Source organism: Nuphar pumila, chromosome 15 (genome assembly GCF_984573655.1).
Source record: "Nuphar pumila chromosome 15, dmNupPumi1.hap1.1, whole genome shotgun sequence".
In the NCBI taxonomy this organism is placed as follows: Eukaryota; Viridiplantae; Streptophyta; class Magnoliopsida; order Nymphaeales; family Nymphaeaceae; genus Nuphar; species Nuphar pumila.
The window spans coordinates 8,081,253-8,106,271 of record NC_143263.1 but is presented as its reverse complement, the minus strand read 5'-3'; the positions used below and the strand labels follow the sequence as shown (position 1 = coordinate 8,106,271).

General features: G+C 35.4%; 1 protein-coding gene across 2 annotated transcripts in view; it reads left to right on the top strand.

Moving 5' to 3' along the window:
* ATG18B (autophagy 18 B-like protein) overlaps positions 1–25,019 on the top strand; it is a 30,386-nt gene that overhangs the window by 4,742 nt on the left and 625 nt on the right. Inside the window, exons 5-10 of one of the 2 annotated variants that reach the window (XR_016427911.1) lie at positions 7,958–8,049; positions 9,780–9,892; positions 21,815–21,934; positions 22,021–22,155; positions 24,050–24,163; positions 24,265–24,333. Coding sequence is in view for 1 of the 2 variants with exons in the window: in XM_089988979.1 (XP_089845105.1) it covers positions 7,958–8,049; positions 9,780–9,892; positions 21,815–21,934; positions 22,021–22,166; positions 24,050–24,163; positions 24,265–24,333 (654 nt within the window). In the remaining variant the exon portion in view is untranslated. Of the gene's footprint in view, positions 1–7,957; positions 8,050–9,779; positions 9,893–21,814; positions 21,935–22,020; positions 22,167–24,049; positions 24,164–24,264; positions 24,334–25,019 lie in introns of both variants that reach the window. The other variant, XM_089988979.1, reaches the window with a different exon arrangement.

Here is a 25,019-nt window from a genome sequence, read left to right as displayed (position 1 = left end):
TGGTTTTTGAATCATGTTTTTTCGATGAAAAACACAGTTTTATGACCTAGAAAAGTATCAAACATTGTAAGCCATTGATTTTTTATGCTTTATGAAAACCTTGTAATGAGATATTGCGGAAATATAAAGATTGCATACAAGCACTTACAACAATGAATAAAAGAGACAATATCACAAGTCCACAAAGGGACAATACAAGCACAAGCCTTTAAGAAGGCAACAATATAAAAAGCCTCTTATTGAGAAGAGAGAAAGCTCTCAAGAATGAATAATATACAAGGGGTTCACCCCTATTTATACAAGAGGGAGAGGAGAGAAGGGATGGCCAAAGGCCTCAAAAGGAGAGCCCAAAAGGGGGCTCTCATAGAGTCGTTGGGAGCCCCCAACGGTCACATTTGTGACCGTTGGGGGCTCCAACGACTCTATGGTTGGAGCCCCTTTTAGTCCTCAAAAAATACAAAAAAGAATTCTAAAAAGTAAAAAAAGAAAATTACATTTTATGAAATTCGAAAATAGTTGTTTTCTAAAACAACTATGTGAAATTACAAAAATACCCCTATCGGGTATTGATGTAATATACAGTATATATATATATATATATTAGATACATTTTAACACCCTCCCTCAAACTTTACGGGAAAATGACGGAAAGTTTGCCAAGAAGAAACATGAAGCGAGGAGCCGGAAGAGCTTTAGTGAAGAAGTCCGCCAACTCATATTCTGAAGTGACATATGGAAGAGCAATAGTTCCTTGTAAGAATTCGTCACGAACATAGTTGCAATCCATTTCGATATGTTTTGTACGCTCATGAAAAGTATGATTGCTCGCAATATAGATGGCACTCTTGTTGTCGCAACATAGTTTTGAGGCTTCGGTAATATCAACTCCCATGTCTTTAAGCAGACTGCGAAGCCATACAAGTTCCATTGTCGTGGTTGCCATAGCCCGGTACTCAGCTTCAGTGGATGATAGTGAAACTTTCTGCTGCTTCTTGCATCGCCAGGCAATCAAAGAGTCCCCTAAAAAGACACAAAAACCAGTAGTTGAGACTCGATCATTGGGATTACCTCCCCAATCTACATCAGTATAAACAAGAAGATTCAAAGAAGAAGATGATAGAAATAGCCCTTTATTGATGGTATTTCGAATGTAGCGGATGATTCGGAAAACAACACTCATATACACAGTTGTAGGAGCATGCTGAAATTGGCTAACTGAGTGAACCGCATGAGTGATATCTGGTCTGGTGATGGTTAAATAGGTAAGAGACCCAATAAGTTGTCTGTAAGGTGTGGGATCTTCCAGAAGAACTTCATCCTCCAACCGCAATTTGGCATTAATAACCTCGGGAGTCTCTACTTTCTTATCATCAGATATCCCAGACTTAGAACATATATCTGCAGCAAGCTTCATCTGTGACAAAATATATCCTCTAGGAGAATATGCAACTTCAATTCCAAGAAAATATCTGAGAAAACCTAAGTCAGACATATCAAAATTATTTTTTAACATATTTTTAACATTAATAATACTATTTTGATCATTCCCAGTGATAATCATATCATCAACATAAAGCAACAAAATTACGATACTAGAACCTGCATGTTTAACAAAAAGAGCAGTGTCAGTATAGCAATAGTGAAATCCTAACTTTATCATGATATTACTGAAACGATCATACCAAGCCTTAGGAGCTTGTTTAAGACCATATAATGCCTTTAAAAGCCGAAGTGTTTGACCTTACTTAATATTTATTCCGGGTGACGGATCCATATAAACTTCTTCACTTAAACTTCCATTTAAAAAAACATTTTTTACGTCAAGTTGATAAATAGGCCATTTTTTGGTTGATGCGACAACTATTAAGGTTCTGACACTAGTCATTCGAGTTACGGGAGCGAATGTTTCTTCGTAATCAATGCCATATTCTTGGGAGTGTCTCTTAGCAACTAATCTAGCTTTATATCGTTCTAAAGAGCTATCGCTTTTAGTTTTAACTTTGAAGACCCATCGACAACCAATGGGTTTTTTGTGTGAGGGTAGATTAACTATTTCCCAAGTATTGGCCTTTTTTAAAGCATTTAGTTCAACTTGCATTGCTTCAACCCAATGAGGTATAGATTTAGCTTGATTATAGTGGGCCGGTTCAAAATAAGAATGTAGGGTTATTAAACATGCCCGATAGTTGGGAGTTAAGGAGTCATAGGATACAAACCTATTTGGGGGTATTGATATTCTAGAAGAATGCCTAACTTGTGGTTCCTCAGTGGATTCAGAAATTTGAGAGTATTTTTCGAGGGCACTAATAGGATTTTCTTGATTTCTTCTTGAGTAAACATTTATATTGGTATCACTATCATGAACATATATATTTGAATCACTATCATTTGGGGGTGTTATGTGAAGAGGGGATACCTCACGAGTATCGTCTATGTTTTCAAAAAAATCTTCTTGTATGTCATCAATAAGATCATATAAGAATATATAATCAATTTCATTTGTTTCTTCTATTTTATCAAAACCGTTTTCTTCTTCTAGAAATGTTACATCTTTTGAAACATATAGTTTATCATTCTTAAAATCATAACATCTATACCCTTTTTGATTTTCACCATATCCTAGAAAAACACATTCAATTGCTTTTGGAGATAACTTATTCCTTTTATGTAATAGGACAAAGCATTTGCAACCAAAAATACGAAGACGATTGAAATCGGGTGAACATTTAAAGAGCTTTTCATAGGGAGAAGCATTTTTTAACTTAGAAGAGGGCATTCTATTGATTAGATAGGTTGAGGTTAGAACGGCTTCGGCCCAAAACTTCTTTGGAATATTCCTAGAAACAAGTAATGTTCTAGCGGTTTTTATAATGTGCCTATGTTTCCTTTCCGCTAGGCCATTTTGTTGAGGAGTCATAGGACATGACTTTTGATGGCAAATGCCATTTTGGGTTAAATAGTTTTGGAATTCGTGAGATAAATATTCGCCACCGGAATCGGATCTTAAAATAGATATGTTACTTTGAAATTGATTTTGAACCTTTTTATGAAAATCTTTAAAGAAAGTAAATACTTCCGACTTATGACTAAGAAAATAAATCCAAACATACCGAGTAAAGTCATCAATAAACGTAACATAATATGAATAGCCTCCTTTAGACATAACTGGAGAAGGCCCCCAAACATTCGAATGCACAAATTCAAAAGGCCTTGATGAGAGAAAAGTTCTAGTTGGAAATGGAATAGACTTCATTTTTTCAAAAATGCAATCTTTGCAATTAATTTCTTTTTCCTTACAAAATTTGTTTCCAAAAGGAAAGAGATACATTTTGGAATAACTTGGATGACCAAGTCTTTTATGCCAAGTTTCTATGTTTTTTTCTTGGACATAAGAACAAAAAAAGTTTGTAGGGAGATCAAGATGGTCCATATAATAGAGGTCTCGATTTCTATGGCCTTGCCCAATCCGCTTCCCGGACCGGAGATCCTGCATAAAACAACCATTAGATGAGAAAGATATTTCACATCCATGGTCGGCAATTTGAGAAACCGAAAATAGGTTTAAATTTAGTTTGGGAACAACTTACTTTTGGAACAAAAAAATTTTGTAAATCTTTAAAAGAGCCAATACTTGAAATTTTTAAAAAGGTTCCATCGGTCGTAGAGACACAAGAGTCTTTTGAATTGGTGCAAACATCACTAAGTGCATTTTCATGAGGGGTCATATGAAAAGAAGCTCCGGAGTCAAGGATCCAAGAATACGTACCGGGTGATGATGTTGAAGCAATAGTCGCACCCGATGTGGAGGAAGAAACTTTTAGCATTTGTTGGAGAGCCATAGATATTTGTCCAAGAGTTTCTTTGATGTTATTGTTCTTGCCTTCATCTTCTTTGGTGGTGGTTTCTTCAAGAGAGACTACTTTAAGCTTGAAGGTTTCAATAAGCTTTGGACAAGCGGGTCTAATGTGACCCGACTCATTGCAATAATGACAAACAATCATTTTTCTTCCTCCATTGTAGTTTCCTTGTTTCCCAAAATGAGGAGGCTTATAGGTTCTAACATTGTTACCCGGTTTTGATACGGCAAGGACTTCATCAACATGCTTACTCATGCCAAGCCTTGTCTCCTCTTGAGTGATTTCGGCAATAGCATCCTTAATAGGAGGAAAAATAGATCTATGGAGAAGTAAAGATCTCACTTGCTCAAATTCGGGACGTAGCCCAAAAAGAAATTGAAACAATCGCTCTTGTTCCATTTGTTTTTGCCTTAAATCAATATCTTCCATAGAAACCCATTTTGGCTCCAAGAGAGCCAATTCATCCCATAGTGGGTTTAGGGCACTATAATAGTCTTGAATGCTAGAATCACCTTGTTTGGTGGTTCTAATCTTTTCTTGCAAGAAGTATGATCTTGCAAGATCCTTTTGGGTATACATACCCTTCATAAAGGACCAAGCCTCATTGGCTCTACGAAATTTCGCTATATTAGCACATACCTTAAGCTTCACATTGTTCATAAACCACGCAAGGATTTTTGCGTGATTGCTTTCCCAATCTTTCACTTTCTTTTGATGACTTTCAATGGCCTTGAGACGAACATCTCCTTCAAGGGCCTTTTCTTGACCTTCTTCTACCTTCGTGAGCATAAGCTTAGGTTCCGGAACGGTACCCATGACAAAACCCCAAAGCTTCTTTCCTTTGAGATTATTTCCCATTGCCGGTGCCCACATCATATAATTCTTTCCATTGAGCTTGAAAGATAGGTCAATCTTTGTCTCCATGATGTTGCCAAGAAGTGAGAAGATGTCCACCAAATATGAGATACACGAATCACACCTTTCCTTTAAGAATCGAGTGGCTCTGATACCATGTAATGAGATATTGCAGAAATATAAAGAGTGCATACAAGCACTTACAACAATGAATAAAAGAGACAATATCACAAGTCCACAAAGGGACAATACAAGCACAAGCCTTTAAGAAGGCAACAATATAAAAAGCCTCTTATTAAGAAGAGAGAAAGCTCTCAAGAATGAATAATATACAAGGGGTTCACCCCTATTTATACAAGAGGGAGAGGAGAGAAGGGATGGCCAAAGGCCTCAAAAGGAGAGCCCAAAAGGGGGCTCCCATAGAGTCGTTGGGAGCCCCCAACGGTCACATTTGTGACCGTTGGGGGCTCCAACGACTCTATGGTTGGAGCCCCTTTTAGTCCTCAAAAAATACAAAAAAAGAATTCTAAAAAGTAAAAAAAGAAAATTACATTTTATGAAATTCGAAAATAGTTGTTTTCTAAAACAACTATGTGAAATTACAAAAATACCCCTATCGGGTATTGATGTAATATACAGTGTATATATATATATATATATATATTAGATACATTTTAACAAACCTGTCTATGTGTTGATTCTCACTAAGAAAAATATGGAGATCGCATCTGTAGGGTTAGTTTCATGAAAAATAACAAAAAGAAAAAAGAAAAGAAAAAAGAGGCATTTGTACCTACAAATGGTTGTAGCAAATATGGTCCCAACAATAAATTATGCACCATGTAAGTCTTAAGTAAATAATTTATAACAGATTAACAATGAACATTATATAATAGGTAATTTGGTTTGTGTGCATGATTACCATAATATATATGATTATTATATATGTATAATTTCATTTTTCATCTTTTGTTTCTTATTAAGTAATTATCATATATATATAATCAAGTGTTAAATTATTATTATTATATATATTATAGTATCAGATTTTCAGTATTCAGCTTTTGTCATAATATATACATGTGTGTGTATTGTTAGATCCTCTTTTGTTTCTTATTGAAGAAAAGAAAAGAAAAACAACAACCAACAACATTATATGTTATTTTATTTTTATTAAAATTTCATAAATAATATAGTTTTGAGAAAAGGATAAATTTAGATGGAAAACAACAATCAATGTCTATTCATTCTCTCAATCTTCTATCAAGGCATTTTCATCCAACATATCTTCAAAACAGCCCGTGTAAGAAAAAAAGAGAAGAAGGAGAAGACGAAGAAGAAGAAGAAGAAGCAAAGAAAGAGAAAAAAAAGAAGGGGAAAGGGGATCAGGTGTGCCCTAGTCAGTCTAGACCCTTCATTTTTTTTCTTTACTTTTATTGAAAATAGGTCAAATGGAGCCTTTAACCCCTATTTGACCTCTTACACAACTTTAGGATGAAAGTGTGCCTCAAGGCGTATGAGGCGCATGCTTCACCTTATAATGTGCCTCAAGGCTTGCTTTTTGCACCTCGATGCTCGTTTTTAATGGCACTGACTAAAAAATAAAAACCAAGCTTTTCTAGTTTTTAGATACCAATCAATGAACGATCATCAACCTTTCATGCAAAATTCAATGAAAAGAACCCAAAAATCTGTTTTGGACGATTATCATAATCCCAACACAGAAAACCAAAATCTTCATGATGATTGAATGATCACAACAAAGTCATTGTTTCTCACGTCTGGTTGACAATTAGACTTAGAAGGAAAATAGTGTCTCCCATTTACATTACACGATTCACAAAGTAAATATATAGAGAGACTTTCTTCTTTCCTCTTTTGATCGAGTAAGGGAGGATTGGGACAAAGACTTAGGTCATAAATGAGAAAATTTATAGGTGATAAAAAAAAAATTAAATGATAAGAGGAGGAAGAGGGAACATGGAGATATAATCCAGAGGGGGAGGGTGTGTGTTGTAGTAGAGAGAGTTGATATGAGCTCTTAAAAAAGAAATGCACTTATTTTTTCTTTTACTGAATGGTAGGTGTATCTTATTTAATAGACTGTTGTTCTTATCCATTTTAGTTAGAGATTTCACGTGCAAATACAAGTGATATACAACTATAAATATAATATACCTGATAATATGTGTTAAATATCAAAACATATCTTTCCGTGGTGCCTATGATTCTATATGGTTTTGTTCTTTAGCATCTCTCTCTCTCTCTCTCTCTCTCTCTCTCTATATATATATATATATATATATATATATATATATATATATATATATATATATATATATATATATATATAGAGAGAGAGAGAGAGAGAGAGAGAGAGAGAGAGAGAGAGAGAGAGAGAGAGAGATTCTTTGTCGCATGTGTTGCATCTATATTGACATCATTGGTAAGGGGTCCTAAGACTACTCTTAAATCTAGGTATTAAGACTAAGGGCAAGAGGTGGTGGCTGCTTCAAATATGGTGGTTCACCTGGCTGTAGATGAATAGGCAGACATTTAAAAAACACTTGTACACTCTCTATATTGATCAATTTTAGTTGAGCTGTTTGACATAATGATTTGCATTCTAATGGGTGAGAAATAGATATAGGTTAGTGCATATGATTTATATTTCCCAATGGATTCAGGTTTACCGAATTTGTTAAATGATAAACATAAGATTGTTGTTGTCACAAGTAGAGTACCTTGTTTACCATAGGCATAACTTGGACCACATTCATGTAACCACATAATTAAGAATGTTGATTCTCTAAAATGCATTGTGACTCTTACTGGCTTCATTCAATATCATAGATTTTTTTTTTATTGGTTAGGTTGTTGGTTTACATGTCTTAAAGTTTCACAGGCTTGGTAAAAGTCTAAGGTCCTAAGGAAAATTTCTTGCAACAGAACCGAGGTGATTAGACCCGTGTTATTGCTTGTCTCTATTATGAGAAACCTATTTATCATCTAGTTGTTTAAAACAACATTGATGTAACGGCATAATTGCTAAGCTTTCTAGAAACTTTATTAGTTTTGCCTCTCTCTCTCCATATTTATTCTCTTGCAATCTGTCTCATATTTTCTTTTATTATATATATATATATATATATATATATTTGGTTCTTGAATTTAAATAGTTTCTTTTGGTAATCTTCTGGTAACTTTAATTTCTTATTCTGATTGGTCGTGCAATTTGTCTGCAGGCTGATTGTTGTATTGCGGGACAAATCATACATCTATGATTCAAACAGTCTTTCAATTCTGGACACAATTGATACGGTTCCAAATCCAAAAGGTAAACAATAAAAGGAATCCTGATTCCGGAAGGTTTTTTAAATAAATAAGGATCACTTCACTTTATGTTATTGTGAACTATATTTTGGTTGTATTATTTTGATCACATGTATCACTGGTAGATGAGCTGAGTGAGCTGTACTTTCCATGTTCTGGCTTGACTCATTTAGTCTTTGAGCTAGCTCAAGCCAGGCGTAGCTTGCCTCTGAGCCTAAGTTGGCACGTTTTATAAAAGATATGAAATTTCTAGATATGATTAACTTTTGAAAAATATGAGTCAGATGATTGATCTTTCTTTCGAGACTGAGCCCCATCAGCCATTTACTTTACAACATTTTATTTGATATTCATATTTATTGATAACCTCTACATGTACACACAACACACACCCACCCACACACATACACAGATAGAATTAAGGGCATCTTCCTACAGTGAATCAGGTGAAAAATAATGGGACACGTGATAGCGTGCCACATGTACGCCTATGGTCTCTAGTGGCGCTTTTGAGTGCTACTAAAGGCCTCCTTTGCGCACACATAGTTGTTCGCCGGATCTGGGATGTAGGCAGCTATATATATATATATATATATATTGTCATGAAATATGCAGAAAAACAAAAGCAAGAGCCACAAAGGGCTTACAATAACACAAACACAACGTGCACATGCATAATTCCACCGTGGGATAATACATTGTGCCAACATAGGCAATACAGACAGCCACGAAGGGCAATACCATGCATTAAAGCACAAAAACAAGACAAATAAATAACATTTTATTCATAATATACTCACAAAGTGAGTTAGAATGCTTTTATAAGAGCATTACATTACAAAGGAAAAATCCCTTATTTATAAGCACAAAAGAGAGGAAGGGATACAAAGGAGGGGTCATAGGAGGCTGTCCAGCTCGCTGTTGGACTGCCTCCAACGGCATATTTATGACCATTGGGAGCAGTCCAACAGCCAGTTGGACTGCCCCAACAGTCCTTTGACTGATAACAAAAATAAAATAAATAGAAAAATAAAAAAGTAAAACGGCAATGCAGTCCCTACTGGACTCCGCCTATTACATCAAAGGAAATGACTGAAATACCCCTGATGGGTATTTCAGTTTACATACAAAAAGAATATATATATTCACATATATATAGAACTATATATATAAATATATATTTTACAATATCTTATTAACATGATCCAATACATTTTAACACACACACACACACATATATCTCTTAAGAAGCCCATACAAGTCGAGCGGAACCAAGCAGCCCATATTCAAGACTCAGCTCATTAAATATAATGAGGTCTAGCTCATTTGTGGTTCAACAAACTAGTTTTATTATCACGAATGAGCTGGGAGAAGGCTGAGTTAAGCCAAGTCATGCATGGCTCAGTTCATTTACAAGCCCTAACTTCATGTTATCTTGCAGCTATATGCTCTATCTATAGTTGATTCATTGACTTGTTATATGTTTTCTCTTGTGAAATCTGCTTTTAGGTTTTTCTTTTTTTTTTTAACTCTTTTCATGATCGTCTTCAATTAATTCTCTTCCTTATGTGCCAAGAGATGGTGATAAGATTTTAGTAGCATTTGCATAGGAGGGAAGCCAACAACTCCTGTATTCTAATTTAGCTAAAATTTTGAAGGGTTAGACATATTAGCATAACTATGACATTTGGCATTGGTACTAGTTGCTAACTATGCTACTGTTGCTTTTTTCAGGGCTATGTGCTTTCTCTTCTAGCTTGGATGGATGCTATTTGGCTCTCCCAGCAAGTACAAGCAAAGGATCTGTGTTACTATACAATGCAATGGAGATGCATTCACATTGTCAGGTTGGTGAATTTCCTTCAAATTAATTATTGGTGGAACAATCTGTGTAAGCTTATGTTGCACTTTGTTTCTGCCACCCAAGCTCTATATCTCAACCTGAGTTCTTATATCTTCAAATTAGTTATTAATATTGTGTATATATAAGCTCATGCTTGTAAGTGTACCATCCATTAGCTTTATATCTATACTTTTGATGTGCTTGGTAGCAATTGTTCTCACATTAATGTTGGACTATGGTGTGGATGATTCTAGATGTGATTGGTTAGTTAGGCAATGGTAAATTGTTTCCCTACCAAATAAACTTGCTCCTTGTAAAAGGACTTGTACTAAATTTTATAACTATGCTATGCCCTTTATTTTGCTCTATACTAGTTAGAGGAAGCTTTTTACTTTATCTATTATCCTTCATCTGGTAGTTTCTATGCTGTTGTCATTACCACTGCTTGTGGATGTGCAAGGATACAAAGTCATTGAGTTAGTTATGGGCACATATTCTTAGAGCACTTGAGGAAATGAAATTGATTTTTGTCATAGATATTTTGCGAATCTCAGGGATATTAGTCAAATGTTTTGAGAACTTTTTTTTTTCATTTTTTATTGTGCTTATTGGTTTCTTCTATGATATATTTAGTTTTAAACTGATATGATATGAAATTGTACACTTATGACAGTGCTTTATTGTACTATTTATGCACCATTATATGTTTGTGAATGTCAGATCTAAGTGGGTTTGGAGACCAAATCTGAAATCCAAACAGTTAACAAGAGGGTTTCTAAGGTATCAATTTTTGCCACTTGGAGAATCAAAAGGTCATACTGAGACTTGGAACCTGGTTATTTAAAACAATTTCAACAAAAGTTCAGTTTAATCTACCGAATGAAAGCAGCTAGATCCTGAGTTCTATGTAAAGAACTTGGTCAATCTGTCAGCCTTGTAGCACTCTTGTCATGGAATTACTTAGGATGCTTAGTTTGGGTTTTGATTGATAATACAAATAGCAAATGAAATTGAATATAAATAATAAGTCTAAATACCAGGTAGGCTTAGTCTACTTGGTAAAAATGTCCTTAAATGGTTTTCATTTGTTTTCAGCCCTCAAATTATCTAGACTGCTCTGAATGTTCATTTACTTGCTATTTGAGTGGTAATGAGAGAGATGCTTGCGATCATGCATGTATTCTTTCTTTAAACTTCTCTTTCTTCTTCTTCCTTAGGTGAACGGGTTTACAATGCTTTGGTTGGATTTATCTTAGAGGAAACTTGGTTTTAGGATCTAGACAGGAATTGCACGCTTGATTGGTCAAACCTCTATCTGGGTTGAATCTTGGCTCTGTTTGGTCAAATAAGGAGACTGCACTTGGTTAATTAGTACAAGGGTTTAGGAGGTTAAATCTTGAGTCTTTAACTTTATAGATCATTTGACTAGGGGGCTGAATTTGAGAGAAACAAGAGCATCTAGAAAAGGGTTTTGTGGGAACAAAAGTGATAGGCAAATCATTCTAAGAAACAATGAGAAGTGAGAGGGTGTTTTAAAAATATGAAGATTGAAGGTTTTTTGCAAAAGGAAAGGAGATGGGATAAAGGGAAGGGTCTCAGTTTTGTAACTTGGTAATGAGGGGAAGGACCAGTTTGGGTCAATTATCTGATTGAATCCAAATTTGCTTAGTCGGATTCAGTAGGACATGAGATCCGGTGAATAATTGGATTCAAATTATGTATGCACTGTTGCACCCGAATCCGATTCCAAACCAAAACCAAATCTGCATACGTATAATGTATCTGATAAGCTACTTGGAAGTTGATTCAGTATTATATTTTCTCATCTGACTCCAATTCCAATTAGGTGCAGCCCAATTTGGCTGGATTCAGTTGTTAAGTATTGTATTTTTTCATGTATGTATATATATTATATATATACATATGTTTGTAGAATAGGTAGTTAAGGAAGCTGATTGGTGTCTCGAGGAGGATTCAGAATCAATGTGGAATAAGATAGCGAGTGGCATGAGAAAGGTGGCTAAGGAGGTATTGGGTGAGTCTAAAGGCGGTGCACCGCTAGGTAAGGATACATCATGGTGGAACGAGGATGTCAAATTAGCTATTAAGGTTAAAAGAGAGTGTTATAGAAATCTAAGTAAGAGTCGTGATAATGAGAATTTGGAAAAATATATGATAGCAAAGAAGGAAACTAAAAAAGTAGTTCGAAACGCGAGGGATAAGGTATATAAGGAGGTTTATGACAAGTTAGATACCAAAGAGGGCGAGAAGGATATTTATAGGCTTGCAAAGATGAGAGATATGAAATCGAGGGATCTGGGTAAGAGTAGATGTATCAAAGATGAAACACAAAGGGTTTTAGTCAAAGATGAGGAGATTAAGGAGAGATGGAAAGATTATTTTGATAAGCTATTTAATGGAAGTCATGCTCAGGATCTTGGAGACTTGTCCATTCCTTTTCATGAGATGAATCATGACTTCATGCGCAAGATTCAAAAGAAAGAAATTGTAGAGGCTTTGAAGAAAATGAAATCAAGAAGGGCAGTTGCCCCAGATGGTATACCTATCGAGGCTTGGAAATGCTTGGGAGAGAAAGGTTTAGAATGATTGACAAATATTTTTAAAAAGATTTGGCGGACAAATAAGATGCCTAATGAGTGGAGGAAGAGTACTTTGGTGCCTCTATATAAGAATAAGGGTGATATACAAGATTACATAAACTATCGTGGTATAAAACTCATGAGTCATACTATGATACTTTGTGAGATGGTGATTGAGTCTAGGTTGAGGAAGGTTGTCATGATATCGGAAAATCAATTTGGTTTTATGCCTGGAAGATCAACTATGGAAGCTATACATCTTCTTAGACAACTTATTGAGAGAAATAGAGCGAGAAACAAAGATTTGCATATGGTTTTTATTGATTTGGAGAAGGCATACGATAGAGTACCTAGGGACGTTCTCTGGTAGACAATGATGAAGAAAGGTGTTTCTCTCAAGTACATTAGTATAATTAAAGATATGTATGAAGGAGTAGTAACCAATGTCCGCACTTGTGGAGGGGTGACAACCAATTTTCCTATAACGGCTGGGTTACATCAAGGATCTGCTTTAATCCCTTTCCTATTTGCTATAGTGATGGATGAGCTTACGAGATCAATTCAAGAAAATGTGCCGTGGTGTATGTTGTTTGCTGATGATATTGTTTTGATTGATGAGTCTAGAGCTGGGGTTAATGCTAAGTTAGAATTATGGAGACAGACATTGGAAGCAAGAGGTTTTAAGTTGAGTAAGAGTAAGACAAAATATATGGAATGTCGGTTTAGTAAGCAACGAAGTAGTGATGGGAGTATAGTGAAGCTTGGTGAGCAAGAAATACCGGTGGATGATTGTTTCAAATATTTGGGATCTATCATTCAAAAGTATGGAGAAATTGATGGAGATGTAAATCATAGGATAAAGGTTGGGTGGATGAAATGGAAAAGTGCAATTGGAGTGTTGTGCGATCGTAGAATGCCATTGCGGTTGAAGGGAAAGTTTTATAGGACGACTATTAGACCCGCTTTACTATATGGTACAAAATATTGGGCTGCCAAGAGACATCATATTCAAAAAATGAGTGTAGCTGAGATGCGTATGCTTAGATGGATGTGTGGAAATACAATAAAAGCTAAGATTCGGAACGAGGAGATACGTAAGAAGGTAGGCGTTGCACTCATTGAAAATAAGATGAGAGAGAATCGTTTACGGTGGTTTGGACATATTCGGTGAAGGCCTAATGATGCTCCAATTAGAAGGATGGAGAAATGGGACAATATATTAGTTAAAAGAGGTCTGGGTAGGCCTAGGAAGACTTGGATGGAGATGATAGGAAAAGATATGAATGCTTTGAACCTCACCGAGGACATGACATTGGATAGAAATGATTGGAGGAGAATGATTCATGTGGAAGACCCAAAATGATTTTCTTTGTTGGTTCATATCGCCGACCCCAATTGTTTTGGGATGAAGGCGTAGTTGTTGTATATTTTTTATGTAGAATGTATCTAGGTTCTTGTGTAAATATTTTTTCTTGTTTTTTGTATTTATTTAGGTTAGAATGGGCAGTTTGGTCTTTTTGACCAACTAACTGTAATGCTTTGCATTGATTCACTCTTACATAGAACAAAACACCTACTACCGGGCTAAGGAATATCGAGAGTGGATAGAGGCCTTGAAAACTAAATTAGATGCTTTAGCAAAGGCCAAAACTTTGAAAATTCAGGAATTACCTCTAGGAAAGAAACCTTAGAGAGATACAAAACTAGGTTAATGGCCAAAAGGTACTCTCAAGAATGGGCGGTAGTTAGAGGAAACCTTTGCACCCGTAGCACATATCACTATATTTAGTACCCTAATAGCTATAACATCAATTAAAAATGGGCTTATTTACCAAATGGATGTTAAAAATGTGTTTCCAAATTGTAACTTAAAGAGGTTTATATGGAGGTTCCACGAAGATTAAGTATTCTTAAGGGTAAGATTCTTCATTTGTGTAAGACGTTATATGGTTTTGAAGTAGGTACCTAAAGTTTGGTATGATAGATTTAGTGGCTTAACGTTAAAGCTTGAGTTTAGATCATGCTAACTAACATTGCTTAAGAACTCCAATGCAAGTAATATCATTTTATTGTTGTATGTGGATGATATGATCATCACCAGAGAAGACAAGAAGGGAGTGAATGATATTAAGCTAGTTCTTACAGAAAATTTTGAAATGACTAACTGTAAACACCCCAAATTTTCCACATCCATTCTCAAACAACCCCCCTCATGCAGTGCCAACCTTGTTAGGTCAGTGTAGGAGTCAAACCCTGAGTCAGTTTCAGAAAATCACCATTTTACCCATTTTCACTAGGAAAATTACCATTTTACCCCTAGGTCATCCCAGACCCCAGTCAGTCGGAGTCAACCAATCTCATTGGTGAGTTCAAAACATTTAGAATATCAGTCATTTCAAGCTCATTTGAAATCATAGTGAGAAAGCCATTTTCATTTCTGACCATTCCTGCCAAAATGGGATCATTTCTTCAGAAATGAGCTCATTTCTCACTCAAATCCAAACAAATTGTCTTTGAGTCAGTCATTCCCAGTCAGTCATGTTCCCCAGAGTCTAACTTGAGCTCACCAGGAGTTCAAGTGCTCCAGTTTCAGTTCAAAACCATTTCCAAGTGTCTAGGAGCCCATTTTAGTCCATTTTAGCTCTTTCAGCTGAAATTGAGCTGAGTTCAGTCAATTGAGCTAGTGTTCAAGCTTTGATTTTAGTTCATATCAGTATTACTGACCTTTGTTCTAGCTCAAACCCAGTTCAGGTTCGTAATTCACTTCACTCTAGTGATCATTCCGTACCATTTCTCTAAAAATGGCAACTTTTCTTGAAAATTCAGTCGGAAAGGTCAGTTGAGTCAGTGCCTGGTCAGTTCATTTGAGTTCTGAAACTCTAAAACCCAGCTCAATCTAGCTCATCTCAGTTCAATCCAGCTCGAACCCCAATTTTTAGTGTCACTCTGACCCAGTAGAGTCCCGAAAACCATTTCTTGAGCTATTTTGCAAATTTTATCAATTTTAATGCTTTTTAAACTGGTACAAGTGTCAATCGGGGTGTGACATCCAAAATTCTTTATTCAAGGTTAGCATTTCGCATAACATTTCATGTCATTTCTCATCATTTCATATCATTTCTCAGCATTTCATAACATTTCATCACATTTCATTTCATTTTCGAAGTCCAGAACTCCAGCTTTATAAATTTCAATCCAGATTGAGTTTTAAAAGTTTTCAGAAATCAATTTCAAACCTCAGGTTTCCAAAATTGACATTTTCACCCCGGGAGTCTAAATTTGGAAATATTTTCTCAAGAAAAATAATCTGGATTTCTTTCAAAATCAAATTTTCAAGTTCTACACTGAATTTGCTTCGCAACGAGCTATTAAACTTCAAAATTCGCGATCGTTTCAAAAACTGCCAAAAATAGCTCGTTTCGTTTGGAAATATTTTCTCAAGAAAAACAATCTGGATTTCTTTCAAAATCAAATTTTCAAATTCTACACTGGATTTGCTTTGCAATGAGGTATTGAACTTCAAAATCCGAGCTCGTTTCAAAAACTGCCAAAAATAGCTCGTTTCGTTTGGAAACTTTTTGAAAAGACTATTTTACCCCTCTAATCATCAAAATGAATTTCAAAATCAAAATTTGGACCCGCTCTGAGATGGCCCATCCATTTGCATTCTCTTGTTTTAATTTATAAGAAAAGAAAAAAAAATTATCTTTTTTTTTATTTTTTTGTTGTTTGTTTTATTTTATTTTATTTATTTATTTATTTTATTATGTTATTCTTCCTAAGGTGGGACCCACAAGGTGGTCACCCAAACCTCCAGCCCCACTTTCCATTTTTTTTCCCCATGTTTTTCTTTCCCTTTTCCTTTTTCCCTCCTTTTCTTTCTTTCCTTTTCTTTTTCTTTTTCTTCTTTCTTCCCTTTCTTTCCTTCTTCCCTTTCTCCCTTCCTTCCTCCCTCTTGCCCAGCCATTCACGTAAAGGCTGTTTCCCTTTCCTTCCCTAATTAAAGCTAAGAACTTAGGGAAAGACATAATCTTCCCTAAGTTAAGAAAACCAAAAAAAAGAAAAGGAAAAAGGGAGTTACGGCTGCTATCTCTCCCCATTCAATTCTCTCTCTCTCTCTCTTTTGGCTGCAGCTATCCTTGGCTGCAACTCTCAGCCATTGAAGCCACTTTGAAGCACCATCCTCACCACCACAGCTACTTTGAAGCAGTCTTCAGCATCATTGGCAGCTCCCTTCCAGCCTTCCTTCAGCCCATCTCAAGGACCTCCATCACAGCAACTTCTTCCAGCCAAGGCAGCAGCCACCGGAGTGGAGAACCAACCAGCAGCCACTCCTCTCACTCAGCACCTCCCTTGGCTGCTACAGCCACAACAACCTTCAACCCCTTGTAGCAGCTGCAGCCGCCACACAAGAGATCAACTACAGCCCTCCTTGAAGGCGCTGCCATCTCCTCCATCGGTTCCAAGGTCCTTGCTCCAGCCAACAGCCACCATCTTGAAGCTGCTGCCACCTCTTCAACCTTCTTCTCCATTAGCAATCAACACCATCCAAGGTAAAACCCTTGTCTTCAATCTTGGTTTTGTTAAACTCAAAAGATGATCATGATATGATAAGGTCTTTCGTATGATATTTTCATGAATATAATCTGAAAACATTTCAAAAAATTGGACTTAGGTGATTGAATATTTCATTTGTGGATCTATGAAGACGTAAGACAGATTATTCATGTTCATGATATGTGAGTCAAGGGACCCATTCAATGAATGGATCGGGATCCCACTCACCAATATCCAACATCAAAACTGATCATACCCCTGTCATTTATCATTTTATTTCCGTTATCATAGAGTTTTTATGTTGTATTTAAAAAAAAAAAATCACTTTCATAAGCATTTAATGTAGTTTTATTGATATTTAATTTAGGTTTGATTTATGCATTGAGTCCAATTATGATCTTATGTGTAATTTCCTATTAAAAAAATCAAAAAAATGCATATTAGTCTTAGTCATATGTCTTTGGTCTACTGCCGAAAATTTGATTCAATTCGGGTTTCGGAACCTATCTAAACTGATCAAACCCTACATCGGGTTTTCTGTCTTTTTGAACTTCTAGTTTCTTCTTTAGCAGACAAGAACCTCCGGCACCACCCTCATGGGAAATCCAAATCGTCCTCCAAAAATCACAGTAGATTCATGATTGAATCTACTAATGATCTGGAAATTTTGAGGTTTTTCCAGTCAGTTTTGACCTCTGTAAAAAATCGTATTTCTCAGACCCCTGGGAAAATATCGATTTTCTTTCGTCAGGGTATAGACAGACCTTAATGCACCAAGTCCATCCAATCTATAACCCTTCTGCAAAAACTTTCAACACGAAAGTTGTTCATAACATAATTTCCTGTCATTTCCCAAAATTTGGGAATTTTTAGATCTGTTCCAGTATTTTTCCCGGATTTTCTATTTCTGTCTAACAGATTCTAATGTCCAGAAATCTCAGAGATTTAGGTCTCTGATAACAGTATGGCCTTTTCCAAACCGTAACCCGAATCCTAATAGTGTCAAAATATCAAATCTTCCTCTGTTTGTTAGGGACATTTTCCCACAATTTCAGCCATTTTCCCATCTGTCTGCCATTTTTACCACATTTTCTACCGAAACCTGTCTGTTTCCTTCATTTACTAGAGTCGCCGGATTCCGATCCGACTTGCCGGAGTGGTACAGCTCCGACCATAGGTCAAAACCAGAAAGTGTAAAAGGCAAAAATCCTTGCCTTACTATCATCTGTCATCCCATAAAATTTGGGAAATTTTTATGGAAGTTTGATATCCTAAATCCCCTTTAGAATCAATATTTTAGGCAAAAATCATGAAATTTAGGGTTTTTATTTGAATTTCCATATTTAAAAATACAAAAAAATTAGATTTTCGAGCTCCATTCTATTTTTAGGGTTATTTTAGGTGTCCATGCCAAATTTGGTTTAATTCCAAGTTCATTTGCTCCATGTGTTAGTTTATCTTTAAATTCAGAAGCGAAAATCAAGCGAAAATCAGGTTAAATTCGATATTTTATGATATTTTCGCCATTTTAGGGTTTTTATCATGTACATAAGCATGTAGAATCATATTAGGGTTAATTTTAATCTCCTTTGCATTTCATATTTTTCAATTTTGCAAAATTTATTTCAGAAAACCCTGGTTTCAAGGCCATAGTCTTGTTATTGGGGGTATTTTGGTCATTTTGACCTAAATTTCGAAATTTCAATTTCTAATTCTCTAAAATTTCATGCATATCATCATATTTCACCATATTATGTTTGATTTATTTCATTTGATTTTCAAATTTCCAAAATTTACAAAAATTCTTTCAGAAAACCCTGATTTCAAGGTCATCAGGGGTATTTTGGTCATTTTGACCCCAATTTCGAATTTTCAAGTTTATTTTCGAAATTTATTCATTATTCATCATGTTTATATCAAAGGGGGTATGATTTTGGGTTTATATCTGAATAATATCCGATAATTTCTCATATTTTCGGATAAATTCAGAAAAACCTACATTTTTGTGCTAACCTTGTTTTCTAGTTTTGCAGGAACATTCAAGAAAGAAGACTTAGATTTTATTTTCTTTATTTCAATTCAATGTAATCTCAAATGTAATAATTTGGAATAAGAGTTACTTTTCTGCTTAGAATAGGGCTGCATTGCATATAGTTTAATTTATGCAAATTTTAATATGTGATGTATGATTCATGCACATTATTTCAAATCCACTATGGTTTACACGAATGGCACAAGCTTTTATGGAGTTTATAAACTCGGTGGGATTCGTATTTATGGCCATAGTCAGAATACGAAGAAAACCAAGATTTATGATCTTTATATTAGCCACATTCAGCCTACACACTTAGGCTAACTTCAAAATGCACTGCATTTATCAAAGTTTCAAAAGGATTTCCCAATTCCTCAATGAAATTCCCTTTTCAAATTCATATTCATTCATTTACATCATTCAAATTGCATTATTGTCAAATTCATTTTCCAACTTCAATTTCAATTTCAAAAATTCAGTTGTCTCAAGAATTTCCAAGTCTTTCTCAGGATCTGATTTTCTCAAAATTCTGAGTTTTCAAAAGAGATTTCAAAGCATTTCCAAAGTTCAAACCAAGATTCTCTAATGTTTTAAAATTCTCAAATTTCAAAGTCTCAAGTTTTCAAAAAGATTGATTTTCTCAGATTTCTCATTTTCCTGAGAACTCAGTTTCCTGAGAATCCATTTTTCATTTCAAAAGTCATTTTCCAATGAATTTCTTAGATTTCTAAGAATTCTCAAATCCATTTTCTCAGAAAAGCAATTCCAAATTTCAAAATCGATTTTCCAAAGTTCAAATTTTTCTGAGAATTCATTTTCAATCCAATTTCTGATTTCCAATGAAATTCAATGATTTTCCCAGGAATTCAATTTTCAAGTACTTTTTCAATCATTTTCCAAGCATAATTCAATTTTCCAAAGCAAACATCATATTTTCTCAAACTTGCATTATTTTCAAAATTTCATAGCACAAGCCTGATTCTTTGTACATTCTAGGAAAATAGAGCATAATTTAGCTATTTGAGTCAAGTTAGAGCCCATAATTGATCCTTGGTTCAATTACCCCTGGTAAAGGTGCCAGGAACGGTTGAACCTCGTACCGACAGGCGGATCCCATTCCATGGAATTTTCCCGCAAATTTTCAAAACGGAGGCGAGTAAATTTTCAAAACAATTTTCAAAACTTTGGTCGAGTTTGACTCGCGAAATTCGTTTCTCTCTCGCAAGGGAGGGGAGAAAAATTTTGCGATGATAACACTAACTTGGGTTATTTGCGTTATTTTTTAGGTATTGAGGTTGCAATTTTCCCATGTGGATATTTGTTATCTCAAACAAAGTTTGTTGTAGATATCATTGTTAAGTCTAGAATAACTAATGATAAGGTGATTGAGACTCCAGAGATGATAAATGTCAAGATGAAGAGTGATGATGGGGAACCATTGGAGAACCCTACTCCTTATCGACAGTTAGTTGAAGCTCTTACGTACTTATCGATCACCAGACCTGACATTGCACATGAAGTTTATACAACAAGTCAGTTTCAGCATGCACCTACTTTAGTTCATATGTGTATAGTGAGATATATCAAGAATTTCATCAACAAAGGACTTTTCATGTCCTCTACCTCTGGCTTAAATCTAATTGCATATACTGATTCTGATGGGGGGTGATCCAAATAATCTTCGCTCAACCACTGGTTTTTGTAGGTTACTCCTTGGTTTAATGAAAGTATAAGAAGCGACATAAGGTGTCATTCTTGTCAACCCAAGCGGAATATCGAGCTATGACTTCTACCACTTCGTTGCTTGTGTGGTTAAGACAACTATTGCAGGACATGGGAGTTCATTTGATGGAGCCTTCAAGGTATGTTGTGACAATAAAAACACAATCTATATCACGGGCAATTATACATTTCATGAGAGAACAAAACATATGCAGATGGATTGACATTATGTTATTAAAGAGTTCTTGAAGAAGACTTTCTCTACCCTGTGTGAATTCAAAGCATCAATCGGCAGATTTCTTCACCAAGGCTCTTCCATCCCCTAGATTCCATTTTCTCCTTAGCAAACTTTTAATGGTGACACCATAAGTTTAATGAGTGTTAAATAATATATTTTCTAATGTATGTATATATATACGTATTATATGTATATACATATATTATATATATTATGTAGAATGTATCTAGGTTCTTGCGTAAATATTTTTTTTGTTTTCTGTATTTATTTAGGGTAGAAGGGGCAGCTTGATCTTTTTGACTAACTAGCTGTTGGAGCTCCCAACAGCTATATTTCTAGCTGTTGGGAGCTCCCAGCAGCTAGTAGGGAACTCCCTCTAACCCTTACTCTTTGTATATATATGGGATTTAAGTCCCTTTCTCTCTAATTTATTCTTCCTGATGCGTTTTAAGATTAATAAAATATTATTTTTTATTTGTGAGTGTTCTCTCTTGTGTGCTTTGTTGCACTTGAGTTCTTGCCCATAAGTGGCATTTTAGGACTTCCTTCTTGGACATCATTTCATTTCATGAGTAGTGCCTGCATCTGAACCAAATCTGACCTGCTTACACCCCTAGGTTAGGTATCAGCTTCACTCAGAATTTGTATTTTTTTTCTTTTTCCTTTTCTTAGCATGATAGTTCACATTTACAAGGTGCTTTATATCTATGGCATTAGGAACTATCTTGGTTGGTTTTGATTGTAGTTGCTGATGCATATTTGGTTTTTGAAAAACAGATAGATGCTCATCAGTCGCCATTGGCTGCTCTCATTCTTTCAGTTGACGGTGTATACATGGCGACAGCTTCTGAGCAGGGAACCATAATCAGAGTTCATCTTGTTTCACAGCCAACAAAGGTATGTAAACTGAGTTGCTAATTTCTATTACTTTATGCTTGTTCTCATTTTCTTAATCTTTGGTGAAAATATTTTTCCTGTAACAGTCATATAGTTTTCGAAGAGGGACATACCCATCAACTATCACCTCTCTGGCATTCGGACCATCAAAACAAGCTCCAGATTTGCTCGTTGCAACCACCTGTACTGGTTCTGTTCATGTTTTTTCAATTGGATCAGTGGTAAACCGAAGGTTCAATCTTTTGGCTAGATTTAGTTATTTTTTGTTTGACAAGTCCATTCATTGCGTACTGTACATTTGTGTTTCATTTTCCTTAGCATGTTTGTCTATCATAATTATGCTTTCTACTGTCTTTTTTCACATTTTTTAAGGAATAATATTGATGCTTCAAAGTATTTTTGCCTTAAGCGTATGAAATTTATTTATCAGAATGATTAGGTGGCTTTCACGAATTTAAGTTCTCCTTGGTCTTTAGTTTTGATTTAACAGACTTCTATTTACTTCATGGGGTTTCCTATATGAGGGGAATATAAAATTGCAGTGCAAGGCATCCACTAAATAGCATAAAGAATTATGGGTATCATGTGGCTTTGGTAAGCTTTAGGAAACCCACCACATCTTTTGACCCTACCAAATTTAGGAATTCTGTGGTGCTTAATTAATTGTCACTGTGAGGTTCACTCAAGTAGTGAAAAAGGCATTGGAATTCATGGTAGCTTCATATCTGCTTTCTTCATGAGTTTATAGAATACCTTGGTTGTCTAATTAATGTGTGAAGCTACCGTGGTGTGTGTGGTGAGCTTGCTAATGTCCATCAATGGCTGTGAAGGTTAAGGCCAGCTCTGTGTATGCATGTATGCACATGTTTTGCCATGCACAACCTCTCAATTTGCAATGATGCAGTTCATTGGATGCTAGGCCTACCCCTTGAGATTTGTTTGGTAATGTATATTCATTATTTATATGGGATCGATCACACCAATAAGTTGTGGTATTCATATACCAGAGAAAAGTGTCCTATTTACAGTAACATTACCCTGAAAGAAACCCAAATTTTCTACCGACTCATCAGTGCAAAAAGTAATCAGATCTATGAAAATATAGAATGAGCCAAGATAACTTATAGTGGTCGAAAGCATATATGTGATGTATGTATGTAAAAATATGTATGTGTGTATGGCATTTAAGTTGATCAAGGCGTAGGCTGGTGCAAAGGTAGTTTGATTTAAAAAAAATTAAAAAATAAAATGAGAAGACTTTTGAGCTACAATGTCACTATTTTTTTCCTCCTTTGAGTTAGGGGTTTCTACCTCTTTTTTAGAAATGCAATGCACACTAGATGGAGTGATAAATGTCAGTGTTAAGGACTTTTTTTGATATTAAGTGTTAATGACTAAAAGGTGGTTTCATCCTTTTCTCATCCTAGTATTAGCTTCTTTTTCTTTCTACTGTTGAAAACTTCATTTTTAGGGAAAAAAGTTTAACCTTGTTGCCATTATGTATTCTTTTCAACCTTAAAGTCCTAGTAACCATTAGATAGGACCGGTTTTAGCTTGTGTGTGTGTGTACATCTGCCCATGTGTCTGTGTGTATACTTTGAAACAAAAACTGGCTGTCCCTTTTAGATATAATGATCATATTTTGAAAGAATTACAAGTTTTTCCTTTTTGCATAAGTCCAGTTTTGCATCAGAACCCTTGATGCACCTGTCTTTAAGAAATGCAGTTTTTTCTATATTTAAGGTCTAGGGGAATAGGTATCATCTTATAGTCCAAGGACATATAGTGGAATGACATGTCAATATTATTCTTTCTTTTTGGAGACTCATTGTCGTGTAATACTATTGACTGCTACTGTAGAGGCACAATAAGTTTTCACAAACTCTCTCCCTCATTTTCAGCATCTTCAATATTCAGAACTTGCATTCCTTCATGTATTTGTTCATGTACAGGCACTCATAAGCATGCATGCCAGATGTAAGATGCTCATGCTCACATTGATAGAGAGGTTATGCACATATTTTCTTGAGTTTCCCGTGTTGAACCTACTTGTGAACTTGTTTGTTAAGGATTAGAAGAAAAAAACTCAGAAAAGAATGGCCCTTGATTTTGCAGAATCAAGAGATCAATCAGCCTGCTCGCAACAATAATTCCTGACAGGATAAATGATGTCCTGGATCCTGGTTATCACTTTGTGCTCCAAAATGCTATTCCAGCTGGTGTTAAGAGGTACAAATGAAAGGGTTATTTTGTTTACATGCAAGTTTGTGTCAGAAGTATCTTCTCTCCATGTAGCCATCTTAGTGTGTTGATTAGATGCACTTCGGCAGCTGTGCAGCAATCCATAACATTGATGAAACTGTTGGTGGTTCTTCCCTTACACCCCTTACAACTTGTAGGTGAGTTTGGATATGATGCCATTGCATCAACCTTTTTCTTGTTTTTTTTTTCTGAAATTTTATGATAGCTGGAGTAGGTGCAGATGCCTCAATTTCTGATTTTCTCACTCTGGATTCCCATGTGATTCTAATTTGTATCAAGCAGAAATTTTCCCAAATTTTATAGAATGAATGACAGGGTTAAGAACACAAATGAGATGTAGACTAGATCTATGAGCACAAAATATAGGGCTTGAGTCCACATTAAAATCAAATAGCAAAAAGAATGATTCCGAGGTTCAAAAACTGCAAAGAATCAAGTCTTCCCTTGAGAGTGAAAAACCTAACAGCGTATATATATAGTAGGTGTTAGCTGCCTACCACTTTTCTGGCTTACCGCCAACCTACTGGCCTTTTGAAGGGGGTTTTCCATGTTCTTGCTAAATCTGACTGTACAGATGTGTTCTACATGCTTGATTTTATAGGAATGAACTCTTGGATCATCCGATTCCGACACACAGGTAGTTTTTATAATATTTAAAACTTGGTCTAAATTTTTTATAAATATTCAAGGCTTAAAAAATCATGTAATTTTATCAAAAACATAATCCAAGTGTTGTTTCCTAGCAAATTGACCATGCTGAACATATCTACAGGGTCAGATTTGTAAAAAACAACCTGAAAACACATGTTGGCTCACGATTTAC